Source organism: Carcharodon carcharias, chromosome 8 (assembly GCF_017639515.1).
Source record: "Carcharodon carcharias isolate sCarCar2 chromosome 8, sCarCar2.pri, whole genome shotgun sequence".
Classification (NCBI taxonomy): Eukaryota; Metazoa; Chordata; class Chondrichthyes; order Lamniformes; family Lamnidae; genus Carcharodon; species Carcharodon carcharias.
Genome location: NC_054474.1, coordinates 147,331,690 through 147,355,068, shown reverse-complemented (window position 1 = coordinate 147,355,068; position 23,379 = coordinate 147,331,690). Strand labels below are relative to the sequence as shown.

General features: G+C 46.8%; 2 protein-coding genes across 5 annotated transcripts in view; one reads left to right on the top strand and one right to left on the bottom strand.

Moving 5' to 3' along the window:
* cacfd1 (calcium channel flower domain containing 1) overlaps nt 1-23,379 on the bottom strand; it is a 241,906-nt gene that overhangs the window by 199,590 nt on the left and 18,937 nt on the right. The window contains exons 6-7 of one of the 4 annotated variants that reach the window (XR_005943693.1): nt 22,111-22,206; nt 2,313-2,488 (exon numbers count right to left, since the gene is read on the bottom strand). The exons of 2 other annotated variants lie outside the window; for them this stretch is intronic. The gene's annotated coding sequence lies outside the window, so the exon portion shown is untranslated. Of the gene's footprint in view, nt 1-2,312; nt 2,489-22,110; nt 22,207-23,379 lie in introns of those variants that run through there. One more of the 4 variants, XR_005943694.1, reaches the window with a different exon arrangement.
* On the top strand, nt 10,030-23,122 carry slc2a6 (solute carrier family 2 member 6). Its single transcript, XM_041192814.1, has 10 exons — nt 10,030-10,157; nt 10,814-10,976; nt 11,607-11,813; nt 12,701-12,800; nt 13,311-13,522; nt 14,394-14,546; nt 16,060-16,168; nt 17,649-17,840; nt 20,538-20,683; nt 22,125-23,122. The coding sequence occupies exons 1-10, from the start codon at nt 10,075-10,077 to the stop codon at nt 22,287-22,289; spliced, it is 1,530 nt and encodes a 509-aa protein (XP_041048748.1). The 5' UTR covers nt 10,030-10,074; the 3' UTR covers nt 22,290-23,122.

Here is a 23,379-nt window from a genome sequence, read left to right as displayed (position 1 = left end):
GCCAGGGTGACCAGGATCGGGGACGTGCTGGGTGGTGGAGGAGTGGGCTGGATGCTTCCACAGGAGTTGATGCGTCGCGTGTCCATGGACATCTGGCTTGTGGCCAATGCCATTCATGTCCTCAGGACGGTTGTGCTTGGCCCCATTGTTATACTGGGCCTTGAGGTGGCGCAGGTGTGCGGTGGTCTTCCGTCTAAGCGTACCCCTGTTTGGACGGAATTCCACATTGGCCCCAAGTCCCGAACACTCCCTCGGGAGCCGGCGCACCGCAATATGAGCCGCCTCGTGGAAATGCCCTCTGTGCCCCTTAGCACGGTGTGGAGGGGTTTCCTGTACGGGCTGTTGCTGCACACCCTTCACTTCCTTACCCTCGCCCGCTGACCGGACATGCCCTGGCGTGCCTTGTTGCCATCCAGTGGCAGAGGTCCCCGTTGGGAGGCCCTCTACAGATGTGTCCTCCCGCTTTCCATCAGGGACCTGGGGTGGAGGGTGTTGCATGCAGCAGTTCCGTACAACCGCAGAATGTGTCGGTTCACGGACTCCCAAGACACCTGCCCTTCTTGCGGTCTTGTGGAGTCCGTGGACCACGTTTACATAGGGTGTTGTAGGCTGCATGCCTTTTCAGTTATTTAAAAAACCTTTTATTATTGTTTTGTTTGCACTTCAGCCCCATGCTCCTGATCTATGGGCACCCGGTGTGGAGGGGGGCCGGGAAGGAGGAGGACCTCCTTGTGAACCTGCTCCTGGGCCTGGCCAAGTTAGCCATTATCAGGTCCAGGCAGCAGGCGATCGAGGGAGTCGTCCCACCCGACTGTTTGCCCCTCTTCCGCGGCTACGTTCACGGCCGGGTGTCCATGGAGAGGGAGCACACGGTGTCTGCCGGCACTGTCAAGGCCTTCCATGCCTGGTGGGCACCATGGGGACTGGGGTGCTTTATCGACCCTGATAATCACATTTTGGTTTGATGTTTGTAAGTTTTCTTTAAACTTTGTCTTTGGTTTTACAGTTTCCTAATTTAGGGACTGTGTTTATTTTGTCCCTCATTTTGTTAATTTAGTTTAATTGTTTGACTGAAAGAGTTACATCTTCTTGACTTTCCTAACCCTGCTGCTACGCCTTGGTGCATCCCTGACATCCACAGTGGAGTTGGAGGCAGCCAGCTGACTGCAACACCCTGTCTGTGATGACCATGGTAAGCATCCTCTGGAGGGCCAAGACTTGAAGGGTCCCAGCTTGTTTTCGGGGTCCTGCTGTATGGCAGTGTCACCCTCCTCAGCCTGTGAAGCTGGAGCTGCCGCGGATTCAGATGGGCCGGACGTTCCCAGAGTCACCTGGATGGATGGCCGCGGGGAGTACACCTGCTGATCCTCCTCCCTTTGGGAGCCTGAGGGCCCCATGCTGACTCCTTGAGGAGAAGGGGAAACTGGAGTGAGATTGAGCTGCCCCGCACCCCTCTTGCATTGGCACTGATGGATGGCAGAAAGTGCCTCAGTGATGGAATGCAGCTCCTGCAACAGTGCATGACTGATGTCCTGGACCAAGGTCTCCATGGCAGCCACTATCCTGTCAGGGGTGCGTTGCAATGCTGGCGCTATCGCCTCAGATTGATGGTGGACGGACTCCTCCATCGTGCCTTGCATTCTAAGGAGTGCAGCGGACAACCCTTCCTGATGTTCCCAAGCTTGCCTTTGCAGCTCCATCATCAAGGGGAAGCAATGGTGTAGTGATATTGTCGCTGGTCTAGTAATCCAGAGACCCAGGGTAATGCTCTGGGGGCCTGGTTTCAAATCCCACCATGGTAGGTGGTGGAATTTGAATTCAATAAAAATCTGGAATTGAAAGTCTCATGTCCTCTTGTCCTGCGAATCCCAGCACTCTCACTTCCTGGCTCGCCTGATCTCAGTTGAAATTGACAAAGCTGTGTGTCTTGGCGAAGATGGTGTTCGTGAGATCCTGGATACATTTGTGGGTGGAGGCTTGAGAGATCCCACACAGGACATTGTGGATTGTTGTTAAAACTCATCTGGTTCACTAATGCCCGTTAGGGAAGGAAATCTGCTGTCCTTACCTGGTCTGGCCCACATGTGACTCCCGACCCACCAGCAAGTGGCCTGAACAAGGGCAACTAGGGATGGGCAATAAATGCAGACGCAGCCAGCGATGCTCACATCCTGTGAATGAATTTTAGTAGAACTGAGTCGTCATCTGACTCGGACTCAGCAGATTCCTGGCCTCCAGCTTCCCGGACACCTGGGAAGTCCCTGTCGCCACCTGTTGTGGATCAGACAGTGCAATGTGCTTACCAGATTGTGACCCCGAGGCTACTTTAGAACTAGGTCCTATCGAGGTGTGTGTCTGGTGGAGGGTGTGGGCCGGAGCTGTGACGGGCCTTCAATTAGGGTGTCATCAAATTCCTCCTCCGAGGTGTCTTTGGGGTTTCAGTCGAGGACCGGGCTCACGAACCCCCTCAGCTACTTCCCAAATGTGCCTGTGCAAGAAAGAAGAGATCATTAGTGCATGGCAGGGGACTGAAGAACAGGGGACATCACTCAGAGCGTGGTTGTCTGATGGTTGTTGCAATGCAGGATCCTCACTGTCACCATCAGCACAGGAACGGTCCAGATCCTCACCGGCCAGCTAGATGCCTCTATTCTCAGAGTCAGTCAAGACCCTCAGCTGAGGCATTCCACCCACCCCTCTCTCCGCACCCCCCCCACCTCCCCCATGCCAGGCCAGATGAGAAGGATGCCTGGCATGCGTGGGTGGTGAGTGGTGCCATGGACAGGATGAGGACATGATCCGCAGGGCAGATGGAGGTGTGTGTGAGAGAGTGAATGTCCCTTGAACCAACAGTGAGGGCCCTGTGGATGCGTGATGGATTTGTGAGTGTCTGAGTTGAGAGTGATGAGAAGAGTGACTTACCCTGGCCGAACAGATTCATCCTGTCGTGGTACTTGGGCGGCTGCCCTCCTTTGTAGGGTATTGGCGTTGACCACCGCTGCCAACATCACCCATGCTGGGTTTGTCACCTTGCATGAGGTTGTTCACCCAGAGGACTTCGTGGTGCGTCTCCACTGCATCCAGTAGGTGCTCAAGGGAGGCATCTCTGAATTTGGGGGCAGCCATGACTTTCCAGAAGCTTCCGTTCCCTTGGAGAGCGCTAGCTCTGTGCAGGGGCGACCGTTAAATATGGCGGCCTGAGGTGAGGACTGGGCGGGCGAATCAGAAACCGTCCTGCCAGTGATCCAGCGGGAAACCCGTGCCTTTTAATTTTTTCAACAAAGTGGCACACGATACAGCAGAAAAAAACCGCACATGCTGCTGGTGGGCGAAACATCATTTCCCTGCCCGCTTTCAGACTTCGCTGATCTCACGGAAAATCCCGCCCTGGGGTTCCTGACCCCATTCCTGGGCTGTGCAGTTTTCGGGAGTGTCTTTAAAGGATGCGGGCTGCTTCCTGTCAGAAGCCTGCACCTGACCTGGTCGGCTCCAAAGTGGAGATGGGATCGCCTACTCCTCTGCAATTTTCATGGAGTCGGTCCAGGTTTTTAAACAGTTGTGGTTCATGGCCCCTTAGAGAGTCATGAACCATAGAGTGCACGAGGGGATCTTTTGAAATGTACGTTCAAAATGTCCCCCTCATGCCCCCATGCCAAGTTCTGCCCTTCCACCCACCCCCTCATGCCACCTATGGTAAACCCTGGCGTTTCCATGCCAAATTGACTCACTGGACACTTTTGAGAACCTATGAACACCATAGTGTAAAGTGGTATGTCTAAAAAAAAATGTTGAAAAATGTAACCCATTGATCACTTTCCCCCAAGCTTCAAAAAAAAGTCTGGACAAGCTAATAAAAGTGTCAATCATCCAGGCCCTTTGAAGTTTCAAAAACCAACTGGGTAGGTGAGGGGCATTAGGTGACATAGATGGGACATGAGGAGTTTTTGGAGGGTGAAGGGGGTGTGAGGGATGAGGGCTGGAGGGCTTTGGTGTTTTTTTCTGCTCAGGGATAAAGTCCTTCGGCAGCGAAGTGGGCCTTTTAAACAGCCCACCTTGGCACATAGCAGCCCCTGTGGCTGCCTCTGCACTTCTTCCTGAGTCATCTGGCCTGACTCCAGCTCGCACCTGGACCCTGGCAAGGAAGGTCCTGCTTTGGTGGGCACTTTCTCCCAAGGTGAGCGGACTGAGCTGGGGATTTTTCCAACTCCCCCTACCCGCCTCAAGGATGAAAATCCAGGTCTTGGTGTCTTCAATCCAAAAACAAGCTCCTACATTCTGCATGGTGAACAATAGAGACTGGCTGCCTCTACCTCCCTGCTCTCTCTCCCAGATTCTTGCAGGCCGACTGTGTCTGTGAGGTTCGGTGATATTTTAGGAAAATCCTGCAACCCAATCCTACAATGGAATTCTATGGCTTGTTCCCCTCTCAAAGCCCATCTCCATGGCAAAGTGAACCACATGGGCCTATTATCCAGGTAGGAATGCTGATGACCTATCTTCTAAACACCCAACTTCATTCTATCTTGGAATTAAATAGATAGTTTAAAATATAACTACTTATAAAGCCTGACATTCCTAAAACCTCCCTGTGAGACTTGGAGACTAACGGTCTACCCACAGTCATCAGTGATGCACTTGCCATTTTCTACAGGCATAAAAATCTTGCACCTTCTTTGTAGCAAAACAACCAGGCTTGTTGTCAAGCAGGATTCAGAGTAGGTCACATTACTCACCATTACTGCATTTTACCTTAAATCAAATATCGGGTGCCAAAAGCTAACAAACTTATAAACTTTGTATTTGTAACAACACATTTAATCTCCACTCTGCTCTCTCCCAGAAAACACTCTTTAATTTTATCCTTTTGCTTTAGACTGCCATAACGGACCCTAACTTCACTGACAATTACCACCTCCCAATAAAAGTGACCACTGTTGATTTCCATAGAGCAGTAAAACCTCTTCTGATTGGTGAGATATTATTAACAAGCTCGCGAAATTTTCAATTTAAATTGATGCCTCCAGAAATACAATAAATATTTTCTCAGAAGTCTCCTACCTGAAGATAATTGTTCATATTTGTGCAAGTAGGGAATTTGTTTCCTGAATAAATAACCCTCTCACAAGATCACGAGAGAGGCTTCATTTTACTAACAAATCACGTCTTTCACAAGAGTTAGCCTGTCTGCGATGAGATTGTGGCTGACCTGTACCTCAACTTCATTTTTCTTAATTCAGAATTGAACAATCGCCCCTTGACATTCAATGGCATTACCATCACTGAATTCCCCACTATCAACATCCTGGGGTTACCATTGACTAGAAACTGAACTGGACTAGCCATAGGAATACTCTGGCTACAACAGCAAGTCAGACACTAGGAAACCTGTGGCGAGTAACTCACCCCCGACTCCCCAAAGCCTGTCCACCACCTACAAGACGCAAGTCGGGAGTGTGATGGAATACTCTCCACTTGCCTAGATGAGTGCAGCTCCCACAACACTCATAAAGCTTGACACCACCTGGGGCAAAGCAGTCTTTTTGATTGGCACCCCATCCACAAACATTCACTCCCTCCACCAATGACGCACAGTAGCAGCAGTGTGTACCATCTACAAGATGCACTGCAGGAACTCACCAAGGCTCCTTAGACAGCACCTTCCAAACCCATGACCACTAACATCTAGAAGGACAAGGGCAGCAGACACATGGGAACACTACCACCTAGAAGTTCCCTCCAAGTCCCTCACCATCCTGACTTGAAAATATATCACTGTTCCTTCACTGTTGCTGGGTCAAATTCCTGGAACTCCCTCCCTACCAGCACTGTGGGTGTACCTACATCACAGGGACTGCAGCGTTCAAGAAGACAACTCACCACCAGCTTCTCAAGGGCAACTAGGGACGAGCAATAAATGCTGGCCCAGCCAATGAAGCCCAAAGCTGGTGGTGAGCTGCCTTCTTGAACTGCAAAGTTCCCTGAGGTTGCTGTAGTGGTTTTAGTACAACCGAGTGGCTTGCTAGGCCCCTTCAGAGTCAACTACACTTATCTACTTTATCTCAATATCAGTTAATAGCTTTATCCAATAAAATTCTATCAATAATATAAAAGCAAAATACTGCAGATGCTGGAAATCTAAAATAAAAACAGAAAAAGCTATAAATACTCAGCAGGTCTGGCAGAATCTGTGGAGAGAGATAACTGAGTTAATGTTTCAGGTCTATGACCTTTCAACAGACTTGAGAGAAGTTAGAATTGTAACAGCTTTTGTGTAGGCGAAAGAGGGGAGTATTTTCCCTCCAACTGGACCCCTCCCGCTGGTCTCTAACCCTCTTGATCTTTTCAATGAGAACGGCTGGTGTGACATTGACCATTTCTCTGCTCTCCTCACTCACTCTAACCCACTTCCCTCTGAACTTGCTGCACTCTGTTCTCTCAGGTCCAACCCTGACATCATCATCGAACTGGCTGACAAGGGAGAGTAATGTTGTCCGCTGTACTGACCTCTAACTTGCAGAAGCCTAATGCCAACTCTCGGACACTTCCTCCTATCTCCCCTTGCACTATGGACCCAACACTGAACATCAAGCCATTGTCTCCAGGACCATCACAGTCCTCATCTCCTCTGGATAACTTACATCCAATGCCTCCAACCTTGTAGTCCAAACCATATCTACCTCCTTCCCAAAATCCACAAACAGGACTGTGCTGCTAGAACCATTGTTTCAGCTTATTCCTGCCATACGGAATTTATTTCTTCCTATCTCAACTTCATTTTTGCTTCCTTGTCCAGTCTATTCACAGCTACATCCATGACTCTTCTGATGCCCCCCATCACTTTAACAGTTTCTAGTTTTCTGGCCTTAACCATTTTCTCTTCACCATGGACGTCCAATCCCTCTACACCTCCATCCCAAGATAGTCTGAGGCTCTCCGCTTCTTCTTTGAACAAAGGCCCAAACAATCCCCACCCACCACTATTCTCCTCCAACTGGCTGAACTTGTTCTCACACTGAACAATTTCTCCTTAAACTCGTCTCACTTCCTCCAAAATAAATGATGTTGCTATGGGTATCTGCAGTTTCCTCTCTATGCCTACCTTTTTGTGGGATATGTGGGACATTCTTTGTTTCAGTCTTACTCCTGTCCCCTTCCGCATCTCTCTTTCAACTATATTGTTGACTGTAATGATGCCATTTCCTAGTCTCACTATGAACTGGGACATTTTATCAACACTGCCATCAATTCCCACCCTTCTCCCATCTTCACCTGCTCAATCTCTGAATTTTCCCTTCCTTAATTCCTCTTTCTCCATTTCTAGAGATGGGCCATTGAGTAATATTCACTGCAACCCATGGACTGCCTTGACTCCACTTCCTCAAAACCCACTTTCTGTAAAGACTCTATTCCATTCTCCCAGTTTCTCTGTCTCTATCGCATCTGTTCTGACCAACATTTCCAATTTGTCTTCCTTTTTCCTCAACCACTGATTCCCCTACCATGGTTGACAAGGCCCTCCACCATGTCCGATCTATTTCCTGCACTTCTATTCTCACCCCTTCTCCTCCCTACCAGAGCAGTGATAGGGTTCCACTTGTCCTCGCCTTCCACCCCACCAGCCTCCACATTCAACAGATCATCCTCCAGCATTCCTGCCACCTCCAGCAGAATGCCACCACCCACCTTCCCCTGCCCTCAGAATCACATAGGGACTGTTCCCTTCCAGAGTGGTTGAGGACCACTCCTCAGTCATCCTCAACACATCCCCCTTTCCCACGACACCGTTCCATGCAAGTGCTGGAAATGCAACACCTGCCCATTTACCTCCTCCCTTCTCACCATCCAAGGCCCCAAACACTCCTTCCCAAGTGAAACACTGATTTACTTGTACTTTTTTCAGTTTAGTACATGGTATTCACTGCTTACAACGAGGTCTCCTCTACAATGGGGAGATGAAAAGCGGACTGGGTGACTGCTTTGTGGAACACCTCCCTTCAGTCCGCAAGCGTGACCCTGGGCTTCCTGTCGCTTGTCATTTGAATTCTCCACCTAACTCCCACTTTGACCTTTCTGTCCTCAACCTGCTACAGTGTTCCAATGACGCTCAACACAAGCTCGAGGAACAGCACCTCATCTTTCATCTCAGCACTCTGCAGCCTTCTAAACTCAACGCAGAGATCAACAATTTTAGACCCTGACCTCTGTCTCCATATTGTTCTGTGTTTCTTTGCTGGCTTGTTTCTTTCACTCTTGTTTCTCTCTTATTTCCTTTACTTTGTGTTCATAAGGGAGCGATTCCTGATCCTGCCATTCACACCTCCTCTAGACACATCTTTTATTTCTTCCTTTGTCCCTTTGGCCTTGCACCACCAATCGTTTTGACATTGACCCTCTCCTATCACAGACCTTTCCTTTTGTTCTTCCCCATACCCCTCCCCCTTTCACTTGTTCAAAACCTATTCCAATTCTAACTAAGGAAAGGTCACAGGTCTGAAACGTTACCTCTCCCCATAGATGCTGCCAGACCTGCTGAAAAATCTTTGAATCTCAGTGCGGAATTTTCAGCTGACCTCTAACCTCAGCAGCTTTTTGTAGGACAGAGTTCAGAATCCAAATCCCCTGTGTGTGAAGAAATGCTTCCTGATTTCATCTCTAAATGGCCTGGTTCTCATTGTAAGGTTCTGCCCCCTTGTCCTGGATTCGCTGCTCCTGCCCCTCTCCCAACCCTTGCCAGAGGAAACAGTCCCTCTTTTATTACCCTATATAATCTCTTAATCATCTTAAACACCTCAATTATATCACCCCGATCATCTACACACAAGGGAATATAAACCTAGTCTATGTAGGAAAGTGTGAGGTCGTGAACTTTGGCAGGAAGAATCAAAAGGCAGACTATTATTTAGACCATTTAGGAGAGAGACTCCAAAAGAGTGCAGCATAGATGGATCTGTGTGTTCTCGTGCACAACACACAAAAAGTTATCTTGCAGGTGCAGCAAGTAACCAAGAAGGCAAATGGAATTTTGGCCTGCTTTGCTAGGGGGGTTGGAGTTTAAACATAGGGAAGTCTTGTTACAACTGTACAGGGTGTTGATAAGGCCGCACCTGGAGTACTGTGTACAGTTTTGGTCCCCATATTTAAGAAAGGGTTTCCTGGCATTGGAGGCAGTTCAAAAGAGATTCATTGGGCTGATTCCTGGGATGAAGCACAGCTAAACAGGTTAGGTCTTTATTCATTAGAGTTTATGAGGGGTGATCTTATTGAAACATACAAGATTCTGAGGGGGCTTGACAGGGTAGATGTTGAGAAGATGTTTCCACTAGTGGGGGAATCTCGAACTAGGGGACATAGTTACAGAATAAGGGGACACTCATTTAAAACTGAGATGCGAAGGAATTTCTTTTCTCAGAGGGTAGTGAATGTCTGGAATTCTCTACCCCAGAGAGTTGTGGAGGGAAGATCACTGGAAGTATTTAAAGAGAAGGTAGATAGATTTTTGAAATATTGGGGAGTTGAGGGCTATGAGGAGCTGGCAGGAAAGAGGCGTTGAGGCCTGAGGCAGATCAGCCATGATCTTATTGAATCACAGGCTTGAGGGGCGGAATGGCCTACTCCTGCTCCTATTTCTTACGTTCTTATGCACCTGTCCTTGTAATTTACCCTCTATATCATGGTACCCAGGAGATGGATTTTACAGAGAAGTGGCACAAACACAAGGGGCCAAACAGCTTCCTTTTGCACAATTAAAATCCTCCAATTCCGCCAGTTAACATATTCCCACCTGTCAGCTGTTCTGCAAAATCTAATTTTTAATGCTGCACGCTCACTCACACCAACTAGTGAGTTTGAGGAATTCAGTTCCTCCCCACATGCAGGGTTGAGACATCAGCTGATGGGATAGTATTAATAACATGGTCAGCTCTTCTCAAAAATTCCAGGCAACTAGTTCAACGCCCATTAATCAAAATGACTCACTTCTGCAAACAGTGAAAACCCTTGAAGAGGAAGTTAAGTGAGGAACATAGAATAAAAACAGGGCTATTCGATCAAAGAGAGCATCCACCTCATCCCAACATGAGCAGCCCACTGCTCAGGACCGTGGCTCCTCGCCAATACATGACCTTCCGAAGTATTAACACTCAGCAGACTCAAACAGGGTAAGAAATAAAAACCTTTTTAAATCTGTTCGCTGAAATTTCTATATTTGAAGAATAAAAAGTGTATTTTCAAGAAAAAAATAATGCTTTTTTTAAAAAAGTGAAATTTAGCAGCAAAAAGAATAGCAATAACTTGCATTTATGTAATAGTATTGGAGATCTGCCCAAGGGTAAGTGCTCTGCTCATTTCTCCACGTTTTGCGGGCTTGCACTTTTCTCTCCAGTTGCCCATAGGAGTCTCCCAATTTCAATTTTAAGCTGTCTAACATCATCGTTCTTTTTCTTCCTCTTGGTCCAAATTCCTCTAATCTTCCTTCAGTCACCTCCTTCAGCAAGTTCTCATGACTTAAAATATGGCCAATCCAAGCATGTTGTCCTTTCCTGGTGAAATGTATTTATATAGCTACCCTGATGCAGTAAAAAGTCCCGAAGTGTTTCACAGGAGAGTTCCGAAACAGAAATTTGACACTGAAACACTGAAGGAGATATTTAAGCAAAATACTGCAGATGTGGAGCAGAAACACCAGCACGGAGCAGTTGGGCCAATTGGCCTGTTTCTGTGCTGGGTATACAATGAAAGGACAGGTCCGCTGGGCAGGGCAGCTGGCTGTTGTTATGCTACAGATTGAAAGCTTCAATGTGGATTTATCTTCCAGGAGAACCCAAAATTGGTGGATGTACTTGGCTGTGTTCACCGCTATCTTGGGAAATCTGAGCTTTGGCTACGCACTGGTCTATACTTCACCTGTAGTCCCAGAACTGAAACATTCTTCCGATCCGAAACTTCAACTGAATACTGAGAAAGCTTCCTGGTTTGAGGTAAGCAAAGGAAACAACTGATGTTTTAGGAGGATGAAGAATACAACTAGTTAGAACGGACGGTATAGAGGGAGCTTTACTCTGTATCTAACCCCGTGCTGTACCTGTCCTGGGAGTGTTTGATGGGGGCAGTGTAGAGGGAGCTTTACTCTCTATCTAACCCCATGCTGTAACTGTCCTGGGAGTGTTTGATGAGGACAATGTAGAGGGAGCTTTACTCTGTATCTAACCCCGTGCTGTACCTGTTCTGGGAGTGTTTGATGGGAACAGTGTAGAGGGAGCTTTACACTGTATCTAACCCCGTGCTGTACCTGTTCTGGGAGTGTTTGATGGGGACAGTGTAGAGGGAGCTTTACTCTGTATCTAACCCTTGATGCTAATGTCACATCCTGCAACTCGTCCCTCGATTCATTGAGCAGGAAAAAATAAGCATTGAAATCTATTTCTAAGAAGCATCAGTTTGACAGGAAAGGAACTATATATTTGGCTCATCTTGCCTATGCTGGCTCTTTCAAAGAGCTGACTATCTTCAACCCACTTTCCCACAGTGGTTCATAGTAGCCTCTCAGTGTTTCTTTTCTAATGTTTCTATCGTCTGCCTGACTCTGTGGTGTCACATTGCTTTTACAGTCGATCTTTACCTTGGGTGTGGGATTTGGAGGCCTGAGCACTATGTTCCTCAACGACTTCCTAGGCCGCAAGCTGACCATCATGGTGTCCAGCGTGCCTTCGGTCTTTGGATTTGCCATCATGGGCAGTGCCCAGGAGGTGTGGATGCTGGACTTTGGCCGGGTATTGACTGGGATCGCAGGGGGAATGGTGTCTGGCGCTATTCCGGTAAGATGTGAAAGGATAACATGCCAGGATGGTGAAACCAAGACTGTGTATGTCGGGTTGGGGGAGGGGTTGGGATTTGTCCTCAGCTCTTGTGGGGGGATCCACTCATTATCAAGATTGAGAAGCAGACATGTTGGTGTCACAGAGGAGGGCAACACTGAGACTGAATACAGGAGAGAGGGTCCACACTATAACACCAGCCTGGACCTAATGGACCGAAGGGCCTGTTTCTGTGCTGTAGATATTGTGTAATTCCACCTGTCCCCTGAGAAGATGGTGTTGAACCTTTTCCTGAACCTCTGCAGTCCTGGTGCTGGAGGTACACTCACAGTGCTGTTTGGAGGAATGGTGATAAACAGCTACAGCACTGGCACTACCTCACAGGGGTGGAAAACTGCCCAGGTATGTCCTGTCCACAAAAAGCCAGACATATCCAACCCGGCGAATCATTATTACGACCATCTGGGAGACTCAGTTTTCTTTCCTGGGTATCAATCACGCCTCAAATTCAAAAAGTGTGGGCCAAGAACTTGAACACATAACACAGGCGACATCGCCAATGCAATACGGAGGCAGTCCCCACTGTCAGAGGGTCAGTACTGAAGGAGTGCTGCACTGTCAGAGGGTCAGTACTGAGGGAGTGCTGCACAGTCAGAGGGTCAGTATTGAGGGAGTGCTGCACTGTTGGAGGGTCAGTACTGAGGGAGTGCTGCATTGTCGGAGGGTCAGTATTGAGGGAGTGCTGCACTGTTGGAGGGTCAGTACTGAGGGAGTGCTGCATTGTCGGAGGGTCAGTACTGAACCTCCAACAGCGATGGAACTCTCAGTTTGGTATCAGTGACAGCTGATGTGTAGCCAATTGTAAATGTCCTGTTTCTCTCTCCCAGGTTTATGTTTCAGAGATATCCGTGGTCAAGCAGAGAGGAAGGTTGGGCGTTGGACCCCAGTTCATGCTGGTTTGTGGAGCACTCCTGCTCTATGCCTTGGGTGAGGAATTCTGTCCAATGGTAGTGAATGGGAAGGGGTTTAATTCATTGGGATTTTGTACAATTGGAGTCAGGAAGGTCTTGTGGTACAATGAGAGGCGTCCCTGCTTCTGAGTCAGAAGCTCAGGGTTCAAGTCCCACTCCGGGGCTTGATGGCCAAGGAAGATACAATCATATCATGGCCAAATAGGTGGATTTTCAACTAGCAGATCCTTCCAACACATGGCAGGTGGTAAGAGTGGGAGAGATTCCTGGTCAGCTATGTGATGGAAAGAATGTTGGAGTCTCTACCATCACTGTCCATAGCTCAAACATTCTTTCCATCACATTTTGCCACAGCAACATGGAGTCTCCCTGAGTGAAACCCACCCTGCCCCACCACAATGGGAGTAAATGAGAAGGGGATTGAGTTATAATCTAATAGTAAGATCCATTGAGTTTGTGCGCTTGAATGTGAAAGGAGTTGGTGATTCGAGAGTAAAGTTGATGTGGAATCTCTGTTGCCTCTCAGACCTGTTCCTATCGTGGCGTTCACTGGCTGTGGTTGGGGCGTTTATACCAACTGCAATGATTATTATTATGTGCTTCATGCCGGAATCTCCTCGCTATTTAATCTCCAAACACCGCAGGGATGAAGCCATGCAGTCACTGGCTTGGCTTCGTGGAACTGAGGCCAATTATCAACTCGAGTACCAGGAGATCGAAGTGTCGCTGAGCAGAAATGTAAGTGGTTGTTCATCTCAGACTAAAATATGATTGGCAGATTCACTGGGTCCTTCTCCCCTCATGTCTTGAACGTGCTGAGTCCCAGTTGGGGTAACAGTTTCCAAGGGGAACCATTGCCCTCTGGTACCTCAGCCAAGTGTGAACCTGGTATAGTGAGTGTTGCCAGGGATTTTGACTATGGGAGGGGCAGCAGAGCCAAGGGCGATTCCCCCCTCACACCCATCAGTGGACCGGAATGAGGAAGTGACAGGAATCCCTGTTGACTTAATCCAGAAGGCAGCTTCTAGCCTCTGAGGCAGAAATCCAGAAACTTGAGCTCAAAATCCAGACTGACACTCCCAGTGCAGTACTGAGGGAGTGCTGTACTGTTTGAGGGTCAGTACCGAGGGAGTGCTGCACTGTCAGAGGGTCAGTACTGAGGGAGTGCTGCACTGTTGGAGGCTCAGTACTGAGGGAGTGCTGCTCTGTTGAGGGGTCAGTGCTGAGAGAGCACCGCACTGTCGGAGGGTCAGTGCTGAGGGAGCGCTGCACTGTTGGAGCAGTACTCTTTCACATAAGGTATTATACTGAGGCTGCCTTTACTCATTTGGGTAGATGCTAAAAAACTCATCGAAGGAAACCATGACCAATATCTATCACTTAAATAATGTCTGACCACTATCCCATTGCTTCTTGAGGTGTCTTGATATGTCTATATTATTTGCTGTGTTTCTTGCTTTACAGCAGTGACTACATTTCCAGAGTACTTCATTGGCTCTCAATTGCTTTGGAATGTCCCAAGAGTATGAATGGTTTTGTAGGAATGCAGCCTATCTTTGTAATGTGAATTCTGGTGCAATGTGAGATTGTGGCTCTACCCCTCATGCAGGTCAACCAGATATCTTGTTCTGACCTACGTCAGCGTTACATCTACAAACCGGTACTGATTGCTGTCTTAATGAGGGTGTTTCAGCAGCTCAGTGGAATCACAGTCATCCTGGTCAACATGCAGAGTATCTTTGACAGTACGTCTGTCGTGCTGGTAAGTTGCAGTGCAGCACTCCAAACAGGCATTCATTCTCCAGACAGTGTTGTCACTGGCAAGGTCGACATTTATCACCCACCTCCAGGTGCCCTGAGAAAGTGGTGCCAGGTGCCACCTTGAACTAATAAGGCCTTTTGGAGAGATTGAAGCCAATGCCCCTCTGGCCTCTCAGATGGATGAGGAAGACCTGATGGAAGTAGGACCAAGGCATTGTTTCTCCCAGTGTCCTTGGGCCAATATTCATCCCTCAATCAGCATCATAAAAACAAATCATCTGGGTTATTATCACAATGCTGGTTTGTGGGAGCTTGCTGTGCACAAATTGGCTCCCATGTTTCCTACATTGCGACAGAGATTACACTTCAAAAATTACTTCATTAACTGTAAAGCACTCTAGAATGTCCCAATGTGGTGAAAGGTGCTATAGAAATGTAAGTCTTTCCTTTTTAATACAACTGAGAGACCATCTCAGGGGGTCAGTCATGTTGGTGTGGGACTGGAGTCATACACAGGCCCAGACTGGGTAAGGGTGGCAGGTTTCCTTCCCTCAGGGACATTAGTGACCCAGTTGGGTTTTCACGACAATCTGACAGCTTCGTGGTCACGTTTACTGAGACCAGCATTTTATTTCCAGAGTTTTAAACCAAATTCAAATTCTCAGACTGTCCGAGGTGGAATTTGGACTCTCATTCCCTGGATATTTAGTCCAGGCCTGATGGCCCCAGTGACATAACTATGTCACTATCATACTCAAAATGTGTCAAATACTACAGAGTATCATTTATTCAGCATCAAGTTGTATTGACCACCTGGGAGAATATGTTAGGTCCAAGTAGCCCTGTAGTAGTTAAATGGGTGCAAGACATGGAGTTATTCCCAGTATGGCAGTGAAAAGGCATGCTCCAACTTTCATTCCTGGCCTCTGAGATGTCAGCTCAGCTCAGCTAAGGTGTGAGTAGGAGAAACTATAAATCTCTCAATACCCCTGGGTTAATGAGAGAGAGGAAATCTCTTTCCTCTCATTCTCTATTTCTCTCCTTCCTCTCCCTCTGTCTCCGTCTGTCCTCTCACTCTCTATCTCTCTCCTTCTTTTCACTCAGTCTCTCTCTATCCTCTCACTCTCAATCTTTCTACTTCCTCTCACTCTCGATCTCTCTTTCCTCTCACTCTGTCTCTCTCTATCCTCTCACTCTCCATCTGTCTCCTTCCTCTCACTCTGTCTCTCTCTATCCTCACTCTCCATCTCTCTCCTTTTCACTCAGTCTCTCTCTATCCTCTCACTCTTGATCTTTCTACTTCCTCTCACTCTTGATCTCTCCTTCCTCTCACTCTGTCTCTCTCTATCCTCTCACTCTCCATCTCTCTCCCTCCTCTCACTCTGTCTCTCTCTATCCTCTCACTCTCGATCTCTCTCCCTCCTCTCACTCTGTCTCTCTCTATCCTCTCACTATCTTTCTCTCTGTCTCCACCTCTCTCTCTCATGCACTAATGAAAGTTTTTTTTCTGTTAGCAAGGTTCCTACGATGCAGCGATTGTTGGGCTGGTTCGTTTGCTCTCTGTCTGTGTTGCTGCCTGGCTGATGGACAAAGTTGGAAGACGGAAACTTCTCTTTTTGTCAGGTAGAGAGGGACAGGAGCTTTAACTTCTCAAAATGTAATTGCTTTGTCTTCCTCGGTGGCTCAGTGAGCAGAGCTGACGGTGGAGAAGGGAGCCCGGATTCCATCTCCGGGCTGTGCTGAGTTAGCTGAGGGTGGTGATGGGGGGTGGGGGGGGTTGCCCCCCCGGGTTAGATTCAGAGGAAAATCAACTGGCGTTCCTGCTCCTGATTACCATCCAGGCAGGGCAAGACATAGCTGCAAGGTCTAATAGCCTATGGACTCTGTCTGGGTCTTGGGGGTTGGCAGCACTTTCAACAAATAGCCTCCTTCTGTGCTGTAGGCTTCTACAACACCTCCAAACAGAGGGAAGGCCGGATACGGTATGGGTATCAACTGGGGAAGAACGAGGAAGAGATTATGAGCAGGTTCCAATTTCCACAGCACATCTGTGCAAAACCTGCTCGTCACACACAACCAAAAGCCCAAGGAGTCAATACACCTCCGAGCCCATTCCCGCAATACTCTGAGCCCAACGCCGTCGGGTTCTGACTACCAGTGGAACCTGGGACTGTATTTTTAAAAATTAGTTCTCAACATGTGGGCATCATTGGCAAGGCCATCCCTAGTTGCCCTGAGAAAGTGGTGCTGAGCCATTGGTAGTGGGTTTGCCCTAAAATGAGTGGCCATTTCAGAGGGCAATTAACCATGTTGGTTAGGTGTGCTGTGGGTCTGAAGTCACACACTGGGTAAGGATGGCAGATTTCCATGCCTGAAGGACCTGTGGGCTTTCACACAATCTGATCGCTTCCTGGTTATGTCTCCAGTTGTTAATCTGAATTCTAATTCACAAACTTCACATGATGGGATTGGAACTCATCATTTGGTTTATTAATCCAGTAACATCACCACCACACTGCTGTATCTTCCAAAGTATTGCTCATGCCTCATCAGGTTTATAGTCACAGGGTAACATAAACACAGATAGAAGCCATTGGGCCCATTGTGCTGGTGCTGGTTCTTTGAAGGGGCGATCCAATAAATCCCACTCCTTCCCCAGCTCTTTCACCATAATCCTGCAAGATGTTTCCTTTACAGGTATATATTCAATTCCTTTTGAAAGTTCCCTTTGAATGTACTTCCACTGTCCTGTCAGGCAGTGCATTCCAGGTCACAACAACTCGCTGTGTAAAAAAAATTCTCCTCATCTCCTTCCTTAGCTTTATTGTCAATAATCCCATATCTGTGGCCTCTCGTGGGTATTGAGAAAGAAGCATTCCATGGCTTTTCTTGGGATGGGTGGGCAGGTTGTGGGGGAAGAACTGGTGAATCTTCTTCAGTCATGTTAACAGCCTCTCACGACAGGCAGAATAACAGCTTTGTCTGTTTATTTCCTCAAGTCTGAAAGTCATTTCCTAAACCTATCCATCGCCAGAGGGTCAATACCAACTAGGACTGTGAAAGCTGCATGGAAACTCATTCATATTTCTCTCTGTCCTACCAGGTGCAATCATGTTTATCTCAGCATTGACTCTTGGAGTCTACAGCAAACTGAATGAGCTAAAGAATAACCAAACAAGCAGCAATTTTTCCATTGGGAACGCTGACCATTTAACAGTTAACCATCTACTTCAACACACAATGGCACAATGGCTAAGATACATTCCACTAATCAGTGTCATGCTTCTCATTTTCGGTACGTCCAACTGTGAATGTTTGATGGGGACAGTGTAGAAGAGCTTTACTCTATATCTAACCCCGTGCTGTACCTGTCCTGGGAGTGTTTGATGGGGACAGTATAGAGGGAGCTTTACTCTGTATCTAACTCCGTGCTGTACCTGTCCTGGGAGTGTTTGATGGGGACAGTGTAGAGGGAGCTTTACTCTGTATCTAACCCCGTGCTGTACCTGTCCTGGGAGTGTTTGATGGGGACAGTGTAGAGGGAGCTTTACTCTGTATCTAACCCCGTGCTGTACCTATCCTGGGAGTGTTTGATGGGGACAGTGGGAAAGGGACTATTAACACAAGTGATTGTGTTGCTGTAAACAACCCAAAAGGTTCAAATGCCCAAGACCAAATTTAAAGATTAGTTTGGAGTCAGATAAGAAGAGGTCAAAGCAAGTTTCTCACCCAAAGGCTCATGGCGAATGTGGAGTAGGTGCTGGGAACTTGTCAATGAAACAACGGAAAAGGGTTCAGGATGGGATTGATAGAGGAAGCTCAGTCACTGGGGGTGAAAATCTTTGAAAATGATAGGCTCACTGGACCTAATGCCTTGTTTTTGTTCCTACAATGTCTGATATTCGTAAGATCATAATAAATAGGAGCAGAAGCCAGACATTTGGACCCTCGAGCCTGCTCCACCATTCGATAAGATCATGGCTAATCTGATCAACTCCACTTTTCCACATGTCCCCATAATCCTTGACTCCTTTGTCGATCAGAAATCTGACTAACTCAACCTTGAGTATATTCAGTGACCCAGCCTCCACTGCTCACTGGGGAAGAGAATTCCACAGACTAACGACCCTCTCAGAGAAGAAATTCCTCGGCTTCTCCATCTTAATGGGAGAACCCTTATTTTTAAACTGTGCCCCTAGTTCTAGATTCCCCCACAGGGGAAAACATTCTCTCAGCTTCTACCCTGTCAAGCCCCCCTCAGAATCTTATATGTTTCAATAATATCACCTCTCATTCTTCTAAACTCCAATGGGTACAGGACCAACCTGCTCAATCTCTCCTCATAAGACAAACCCCTTCATCCCAGGAATCAGCACAGTGAACCTTTGCTGAACTGTTTCCAATTCAAGTATATTCCTCCCATAACTGCCACCAACTAGAAGGGCAGCAGATAGATGGGAACACCATCACCTGGAAGTTTCCCTCCAAGTCCCTCACCATCCTGACTTGGAAATATATCACTGCTCCTTCACTGTCGCTGGGAACTCCCTCCCTAACAGCACTGTGAGTGTACCTACACCACAAGGACTGCAGCAGTTCAAGAAGGCAGCTCACCACCACTTTCTCAAGGGCAAATAGGGATGGGCAATAAATGCTGGCCTAGCCAGTAATGCCCACATACCGTAAATGAATTTTAAAAAAGTAGAGACCAAAACTGTACACAGTACTCTAGATGTGGTCTCACCAATGCCCTGTACAGTTGTAGCAAGTCTTCCCTATTTTTATATTCCATCCCCTTTGCCATAAAGACCAACATTCCAGTTGCCTTCCTAATTACTTGTCGTATCTGCCTGCTGACTTATGATTCATGTACAAGGTCACCCAGATCCCTCTGTACCACAGCATTCTGCAGTCCTTCTCCATGTAAATAATATTCTGGTTTGCTATTCTTCCTGCCAGAGTAGAAACCTCACATTTTCCCACTTTATACTACATCTGCCAATTTTTTCCCACTCACTTAATATATCTACATCCCTTTGCAGACTTTGTATCCTCCTCACAACTTGCTTTCCTACTTATCTTTGCATCAACAGCAAATTTGGCAACAGTACAATCTGTCCCTTCATACAAGTCATTAATATAGATCATAAATAGTTGAGGTCCCAGCACTGATCCCTTTGACAATCCACTCGTTACAACTTGCCAACCTGAAAATTACTCATTTATCCTTACTCTCTGTTTCCTGTTAATTAGCCAATCCTCTATCTATGCTAATGTATCACCCCCAACTCCATGAGCACTTATATTGTAAAGTAACTTTTTATGTGCCACCTTTGTGCAGTTTTGGTCTCCTTATTTAAGGAAGGATGTAAATGCGTTGGAGGCGGTTCAGAGCAGGTTTACTAGATTGATACCTGGAATGAGTGGGTTGTCTTATGAGGAAAGGTTGGACCAACTGGACTTATTTCCACTGGAGTTTAGAAGAATGAGAGGGTGATTTGATTGAAGTATACAAGATCCTGAACGGCCTTGACAAGATGGACGTGGATTGTTTCCTCTTGTGGGTGAGTCCAGAGCTAAGGGGCACAGTTTTAAAATTAGGGGTCACCCTTTTAGGACAGAGATGAGGAGAATTTTTTTTCTCTCAGAGGTTTGTACAACTTTGGAATTCTCTGCCTCAGAAGGTGGTAGAGGCGGGGTCATTGAGTATTTTTAAGACAGACGTAGATAGATTCTTGTTAGGCAAGGGAATCAAAGGTTATGGGGGATTAGATGGGAATGTGGAAATCAAAACACAAGAAAATCAGCCATGATCTTATTGAATGGCAGAACAGGCTCGAGGGGCTTAATGGTCTACTCCTGCTCCTAACTCATATGTTCTTATGGAATGTCCTTTAGTTTGCTGCCTTTGGCCCTTGTGCTCAATGTGCTGGGTTTTCCAATTGCCTCAATTTGGTTGAAGACTTTGTTTACCTTTGACCCCTGTACACAGGCTATGCCCTGGGCTGGGGGCCAATCACCTGGCTGCTGATGTCGGAGATCCTTCCAATTAAAGTCCGTGGTTTGGCATCTGGCCTGTGTGTTGTTGTCAGCTGGGTCACAGCATTCATCTTGACAAAGTGGTTCTTGCCAGTGAAGGTTGGTTTGCTTTTGGGCATCTGTATGTAGAATCAGCTTTCTCTCAGTCCCTAATTTTTCTTCCTAAGTTTTCTCCTGGATTTTTGTTGCCTCTCCCAGGACATTACATAACTGTTTGAGGGAGGGATATGACAGAAACAGGAGGAGGCCATTCAGCCCCACAAGCCTGCCTTACTGTCCAATTATATCACAACTGATCTGTAACTCAAACCCATGTTCTCACCTTTGCTCCATATCCCTAATTCCCTTACCAACCAAAAATCGATTAATCTCAGTTGTGATAGCTCCAATTAATCACAATATTCAATTGATTTTTGGGAGAGTGTTCTAGATTTCCACTCCCCTGTGTGAGAAGTGATTCCTGATGTCACCCCTGAACAGCCTGGTTTGAATTTGAAGTTCCTGCCCCCTTGTTCTGGACTCCTCCCACCAGAGGAAATAGTTTCTCTCTGTCGACCCTTTCAAATCGCTTGTCTTAAACACCTCGATTAGGTCACCCATAAACTTCTTCGAGATAAAACAACCTTGTCTATGTAATCTGCTCTCAGTGTGACATCAGTGTTATCTGTGGCTCAATGGGCAGCACTTGGATCTGAGGCAGAAGGTTGTGGTTTCAGGACCCACTCCAGAGACTTGAGTATATAATCCAGGTTTACATTCAGAATCGGAATCACAGAATTTTAATGGTACAGAAGTGGCCATTCGTCCCATCTTGTTTACACTGGCTCTACAAACGAGCGTTATGACCTTGTGCCATCGCCCTGCCTTTTCCCCCATACCTCTGCGCATTGTTTCTATTCAAATAATCATCTAATGCCCTCTTGAATGTCTCAATTGAACCTGTCCCCACCACACTTCCAGGCAGTGCCTTCCACACCCGAATTACTCGTTGCATGAAAAAGTGTTTTCTCATATCACATTTGCTTCTTTTGCAAATCACTTCAAGTCTGTGGGAGTACTGAGGGAGCGCTGCATTGTTGGAGGTACTGCCGCTCAGGTGACATGTTAAATCAAGGCCACATTTCCCCTCTCAGGGGAACATGAAAGATTTCATGGTACTGCTTCAAAAGGTGAGCAGGGAGGAGCTCTTGCTGATCAATATTTATCCCTCAAATAACACCCCGAAATCTGAAACCCCGATTATCTGATCATTAAATCATTATTGTTTGTGGGATCCCGCAGGCTGCAGGATTTAATGTATTTTCTACATTACAACGGTGACTTTACGTTTCTGTAAAGCACTTAAGTTGTGAAAGTCACAACAAATCTTTCTTTCCCATAATTTAATCATTTAGCCCATCTATCATTCTGGTTACCAGGACTATAAGGGTTAAAGCTTGAAGGGCTGTATGAAAGCCAGAGAGAATCTGTGTCTTGAGGAGGGAAAGGGTCATAACAGTAGGACAAAATATTAAATTTAAAACCACCTTTCCTTCTGCAGGATCGCTTTGGCCTCGCTGTCCCCTTCCTGTTCTTCTGTGTGATATCCATGCTGTCTATATTATTTACTGCTCTCTGCATTCCTGAAACAAGAGGGAGAACTTTAGAGCAAATTGAAGAGAGTTTTCGGAACCCAAGGAGACCCAGCTGCAATTATAACAATTGACGGGGAAACAGACTTTGAAAGCTGAACAGTAACATTTTACAATTACGAGCTCTTCAACCCTCTCTCAACCTGTGAGGACAGACCAATCCTCAACTACGAGGATTATGTTTACACTTTTGCAGATTCACCTAGTCCAAAGGTGTCTGTGAAATATAATGATCCCTTCCATACCTTTTACACTGTCCCCATCAAACACTCCCAGGACAGGTACAGCACAGGGTTAGATACAGAGTAAAGCTCCCTGTACACTGTCCCCATCAAACACTCCTAGGGCAGGTACAGCAGGGCGTTAGATGCAGAGTAGAGCCCCCTCTACATTGCCCCCATCAAACACTCCCAGGACAGGGACAGCACGGGGTTAGATACAGAGTAAAGCCCCCTCTACACTGTCCCCATCAAACACTCCCAGGTCAAGTACAGCACGGGGTTAGACGCAGATTAAAGCCCCCTCTATACTGTGCCCATCATACACTCCTAGGGCAGGTACAGCACAGGTTTAGATACAGAGTAAAGCTCCCTCTACACTGTCTCTTCAGGTAGTGATAGGGTAGTGCCAGCCACAGTTTATAATCTGCAATGAGGTGAATTCCGTAACCTGTGGAGCGAAAGGTGGGATGGGGTGAATAGGCTTTTCTCCTTTTGTGCTTCATCATTGATACTAAACAGAGGGTGTGTGAATGTTGGACCACAGCTAGTATTTATACAACTCCACATCTGCTGCTGGTAAATGATAGTCTGGCTGTTTAAAGATTGCTTTCACAAACCAACTTACACTGAAACAAAGCTTGCATCTCTTCCAACTGCAAAACTCTTTTACGTGGTTTGTAAATATACTGGGCACATAATTTGTAAAGAATCTGGGTTTATATATAATTTGGAGTATGAATCATTGTTATAAAATGAAACGTATCTGTATAAACAGACCAACAATGCCCTCACTTATTATATAACCTGCACCTGGAATGTAATCGACAGGTTATATATAGAACAGATACCCGGGAGACTGGAATCTAATCGAGGGGTTCGGGGTGGTTTATATATAGAATAACTGATACCCGTGAGTGAGTTACAGACTGGAATCTAATCAAGG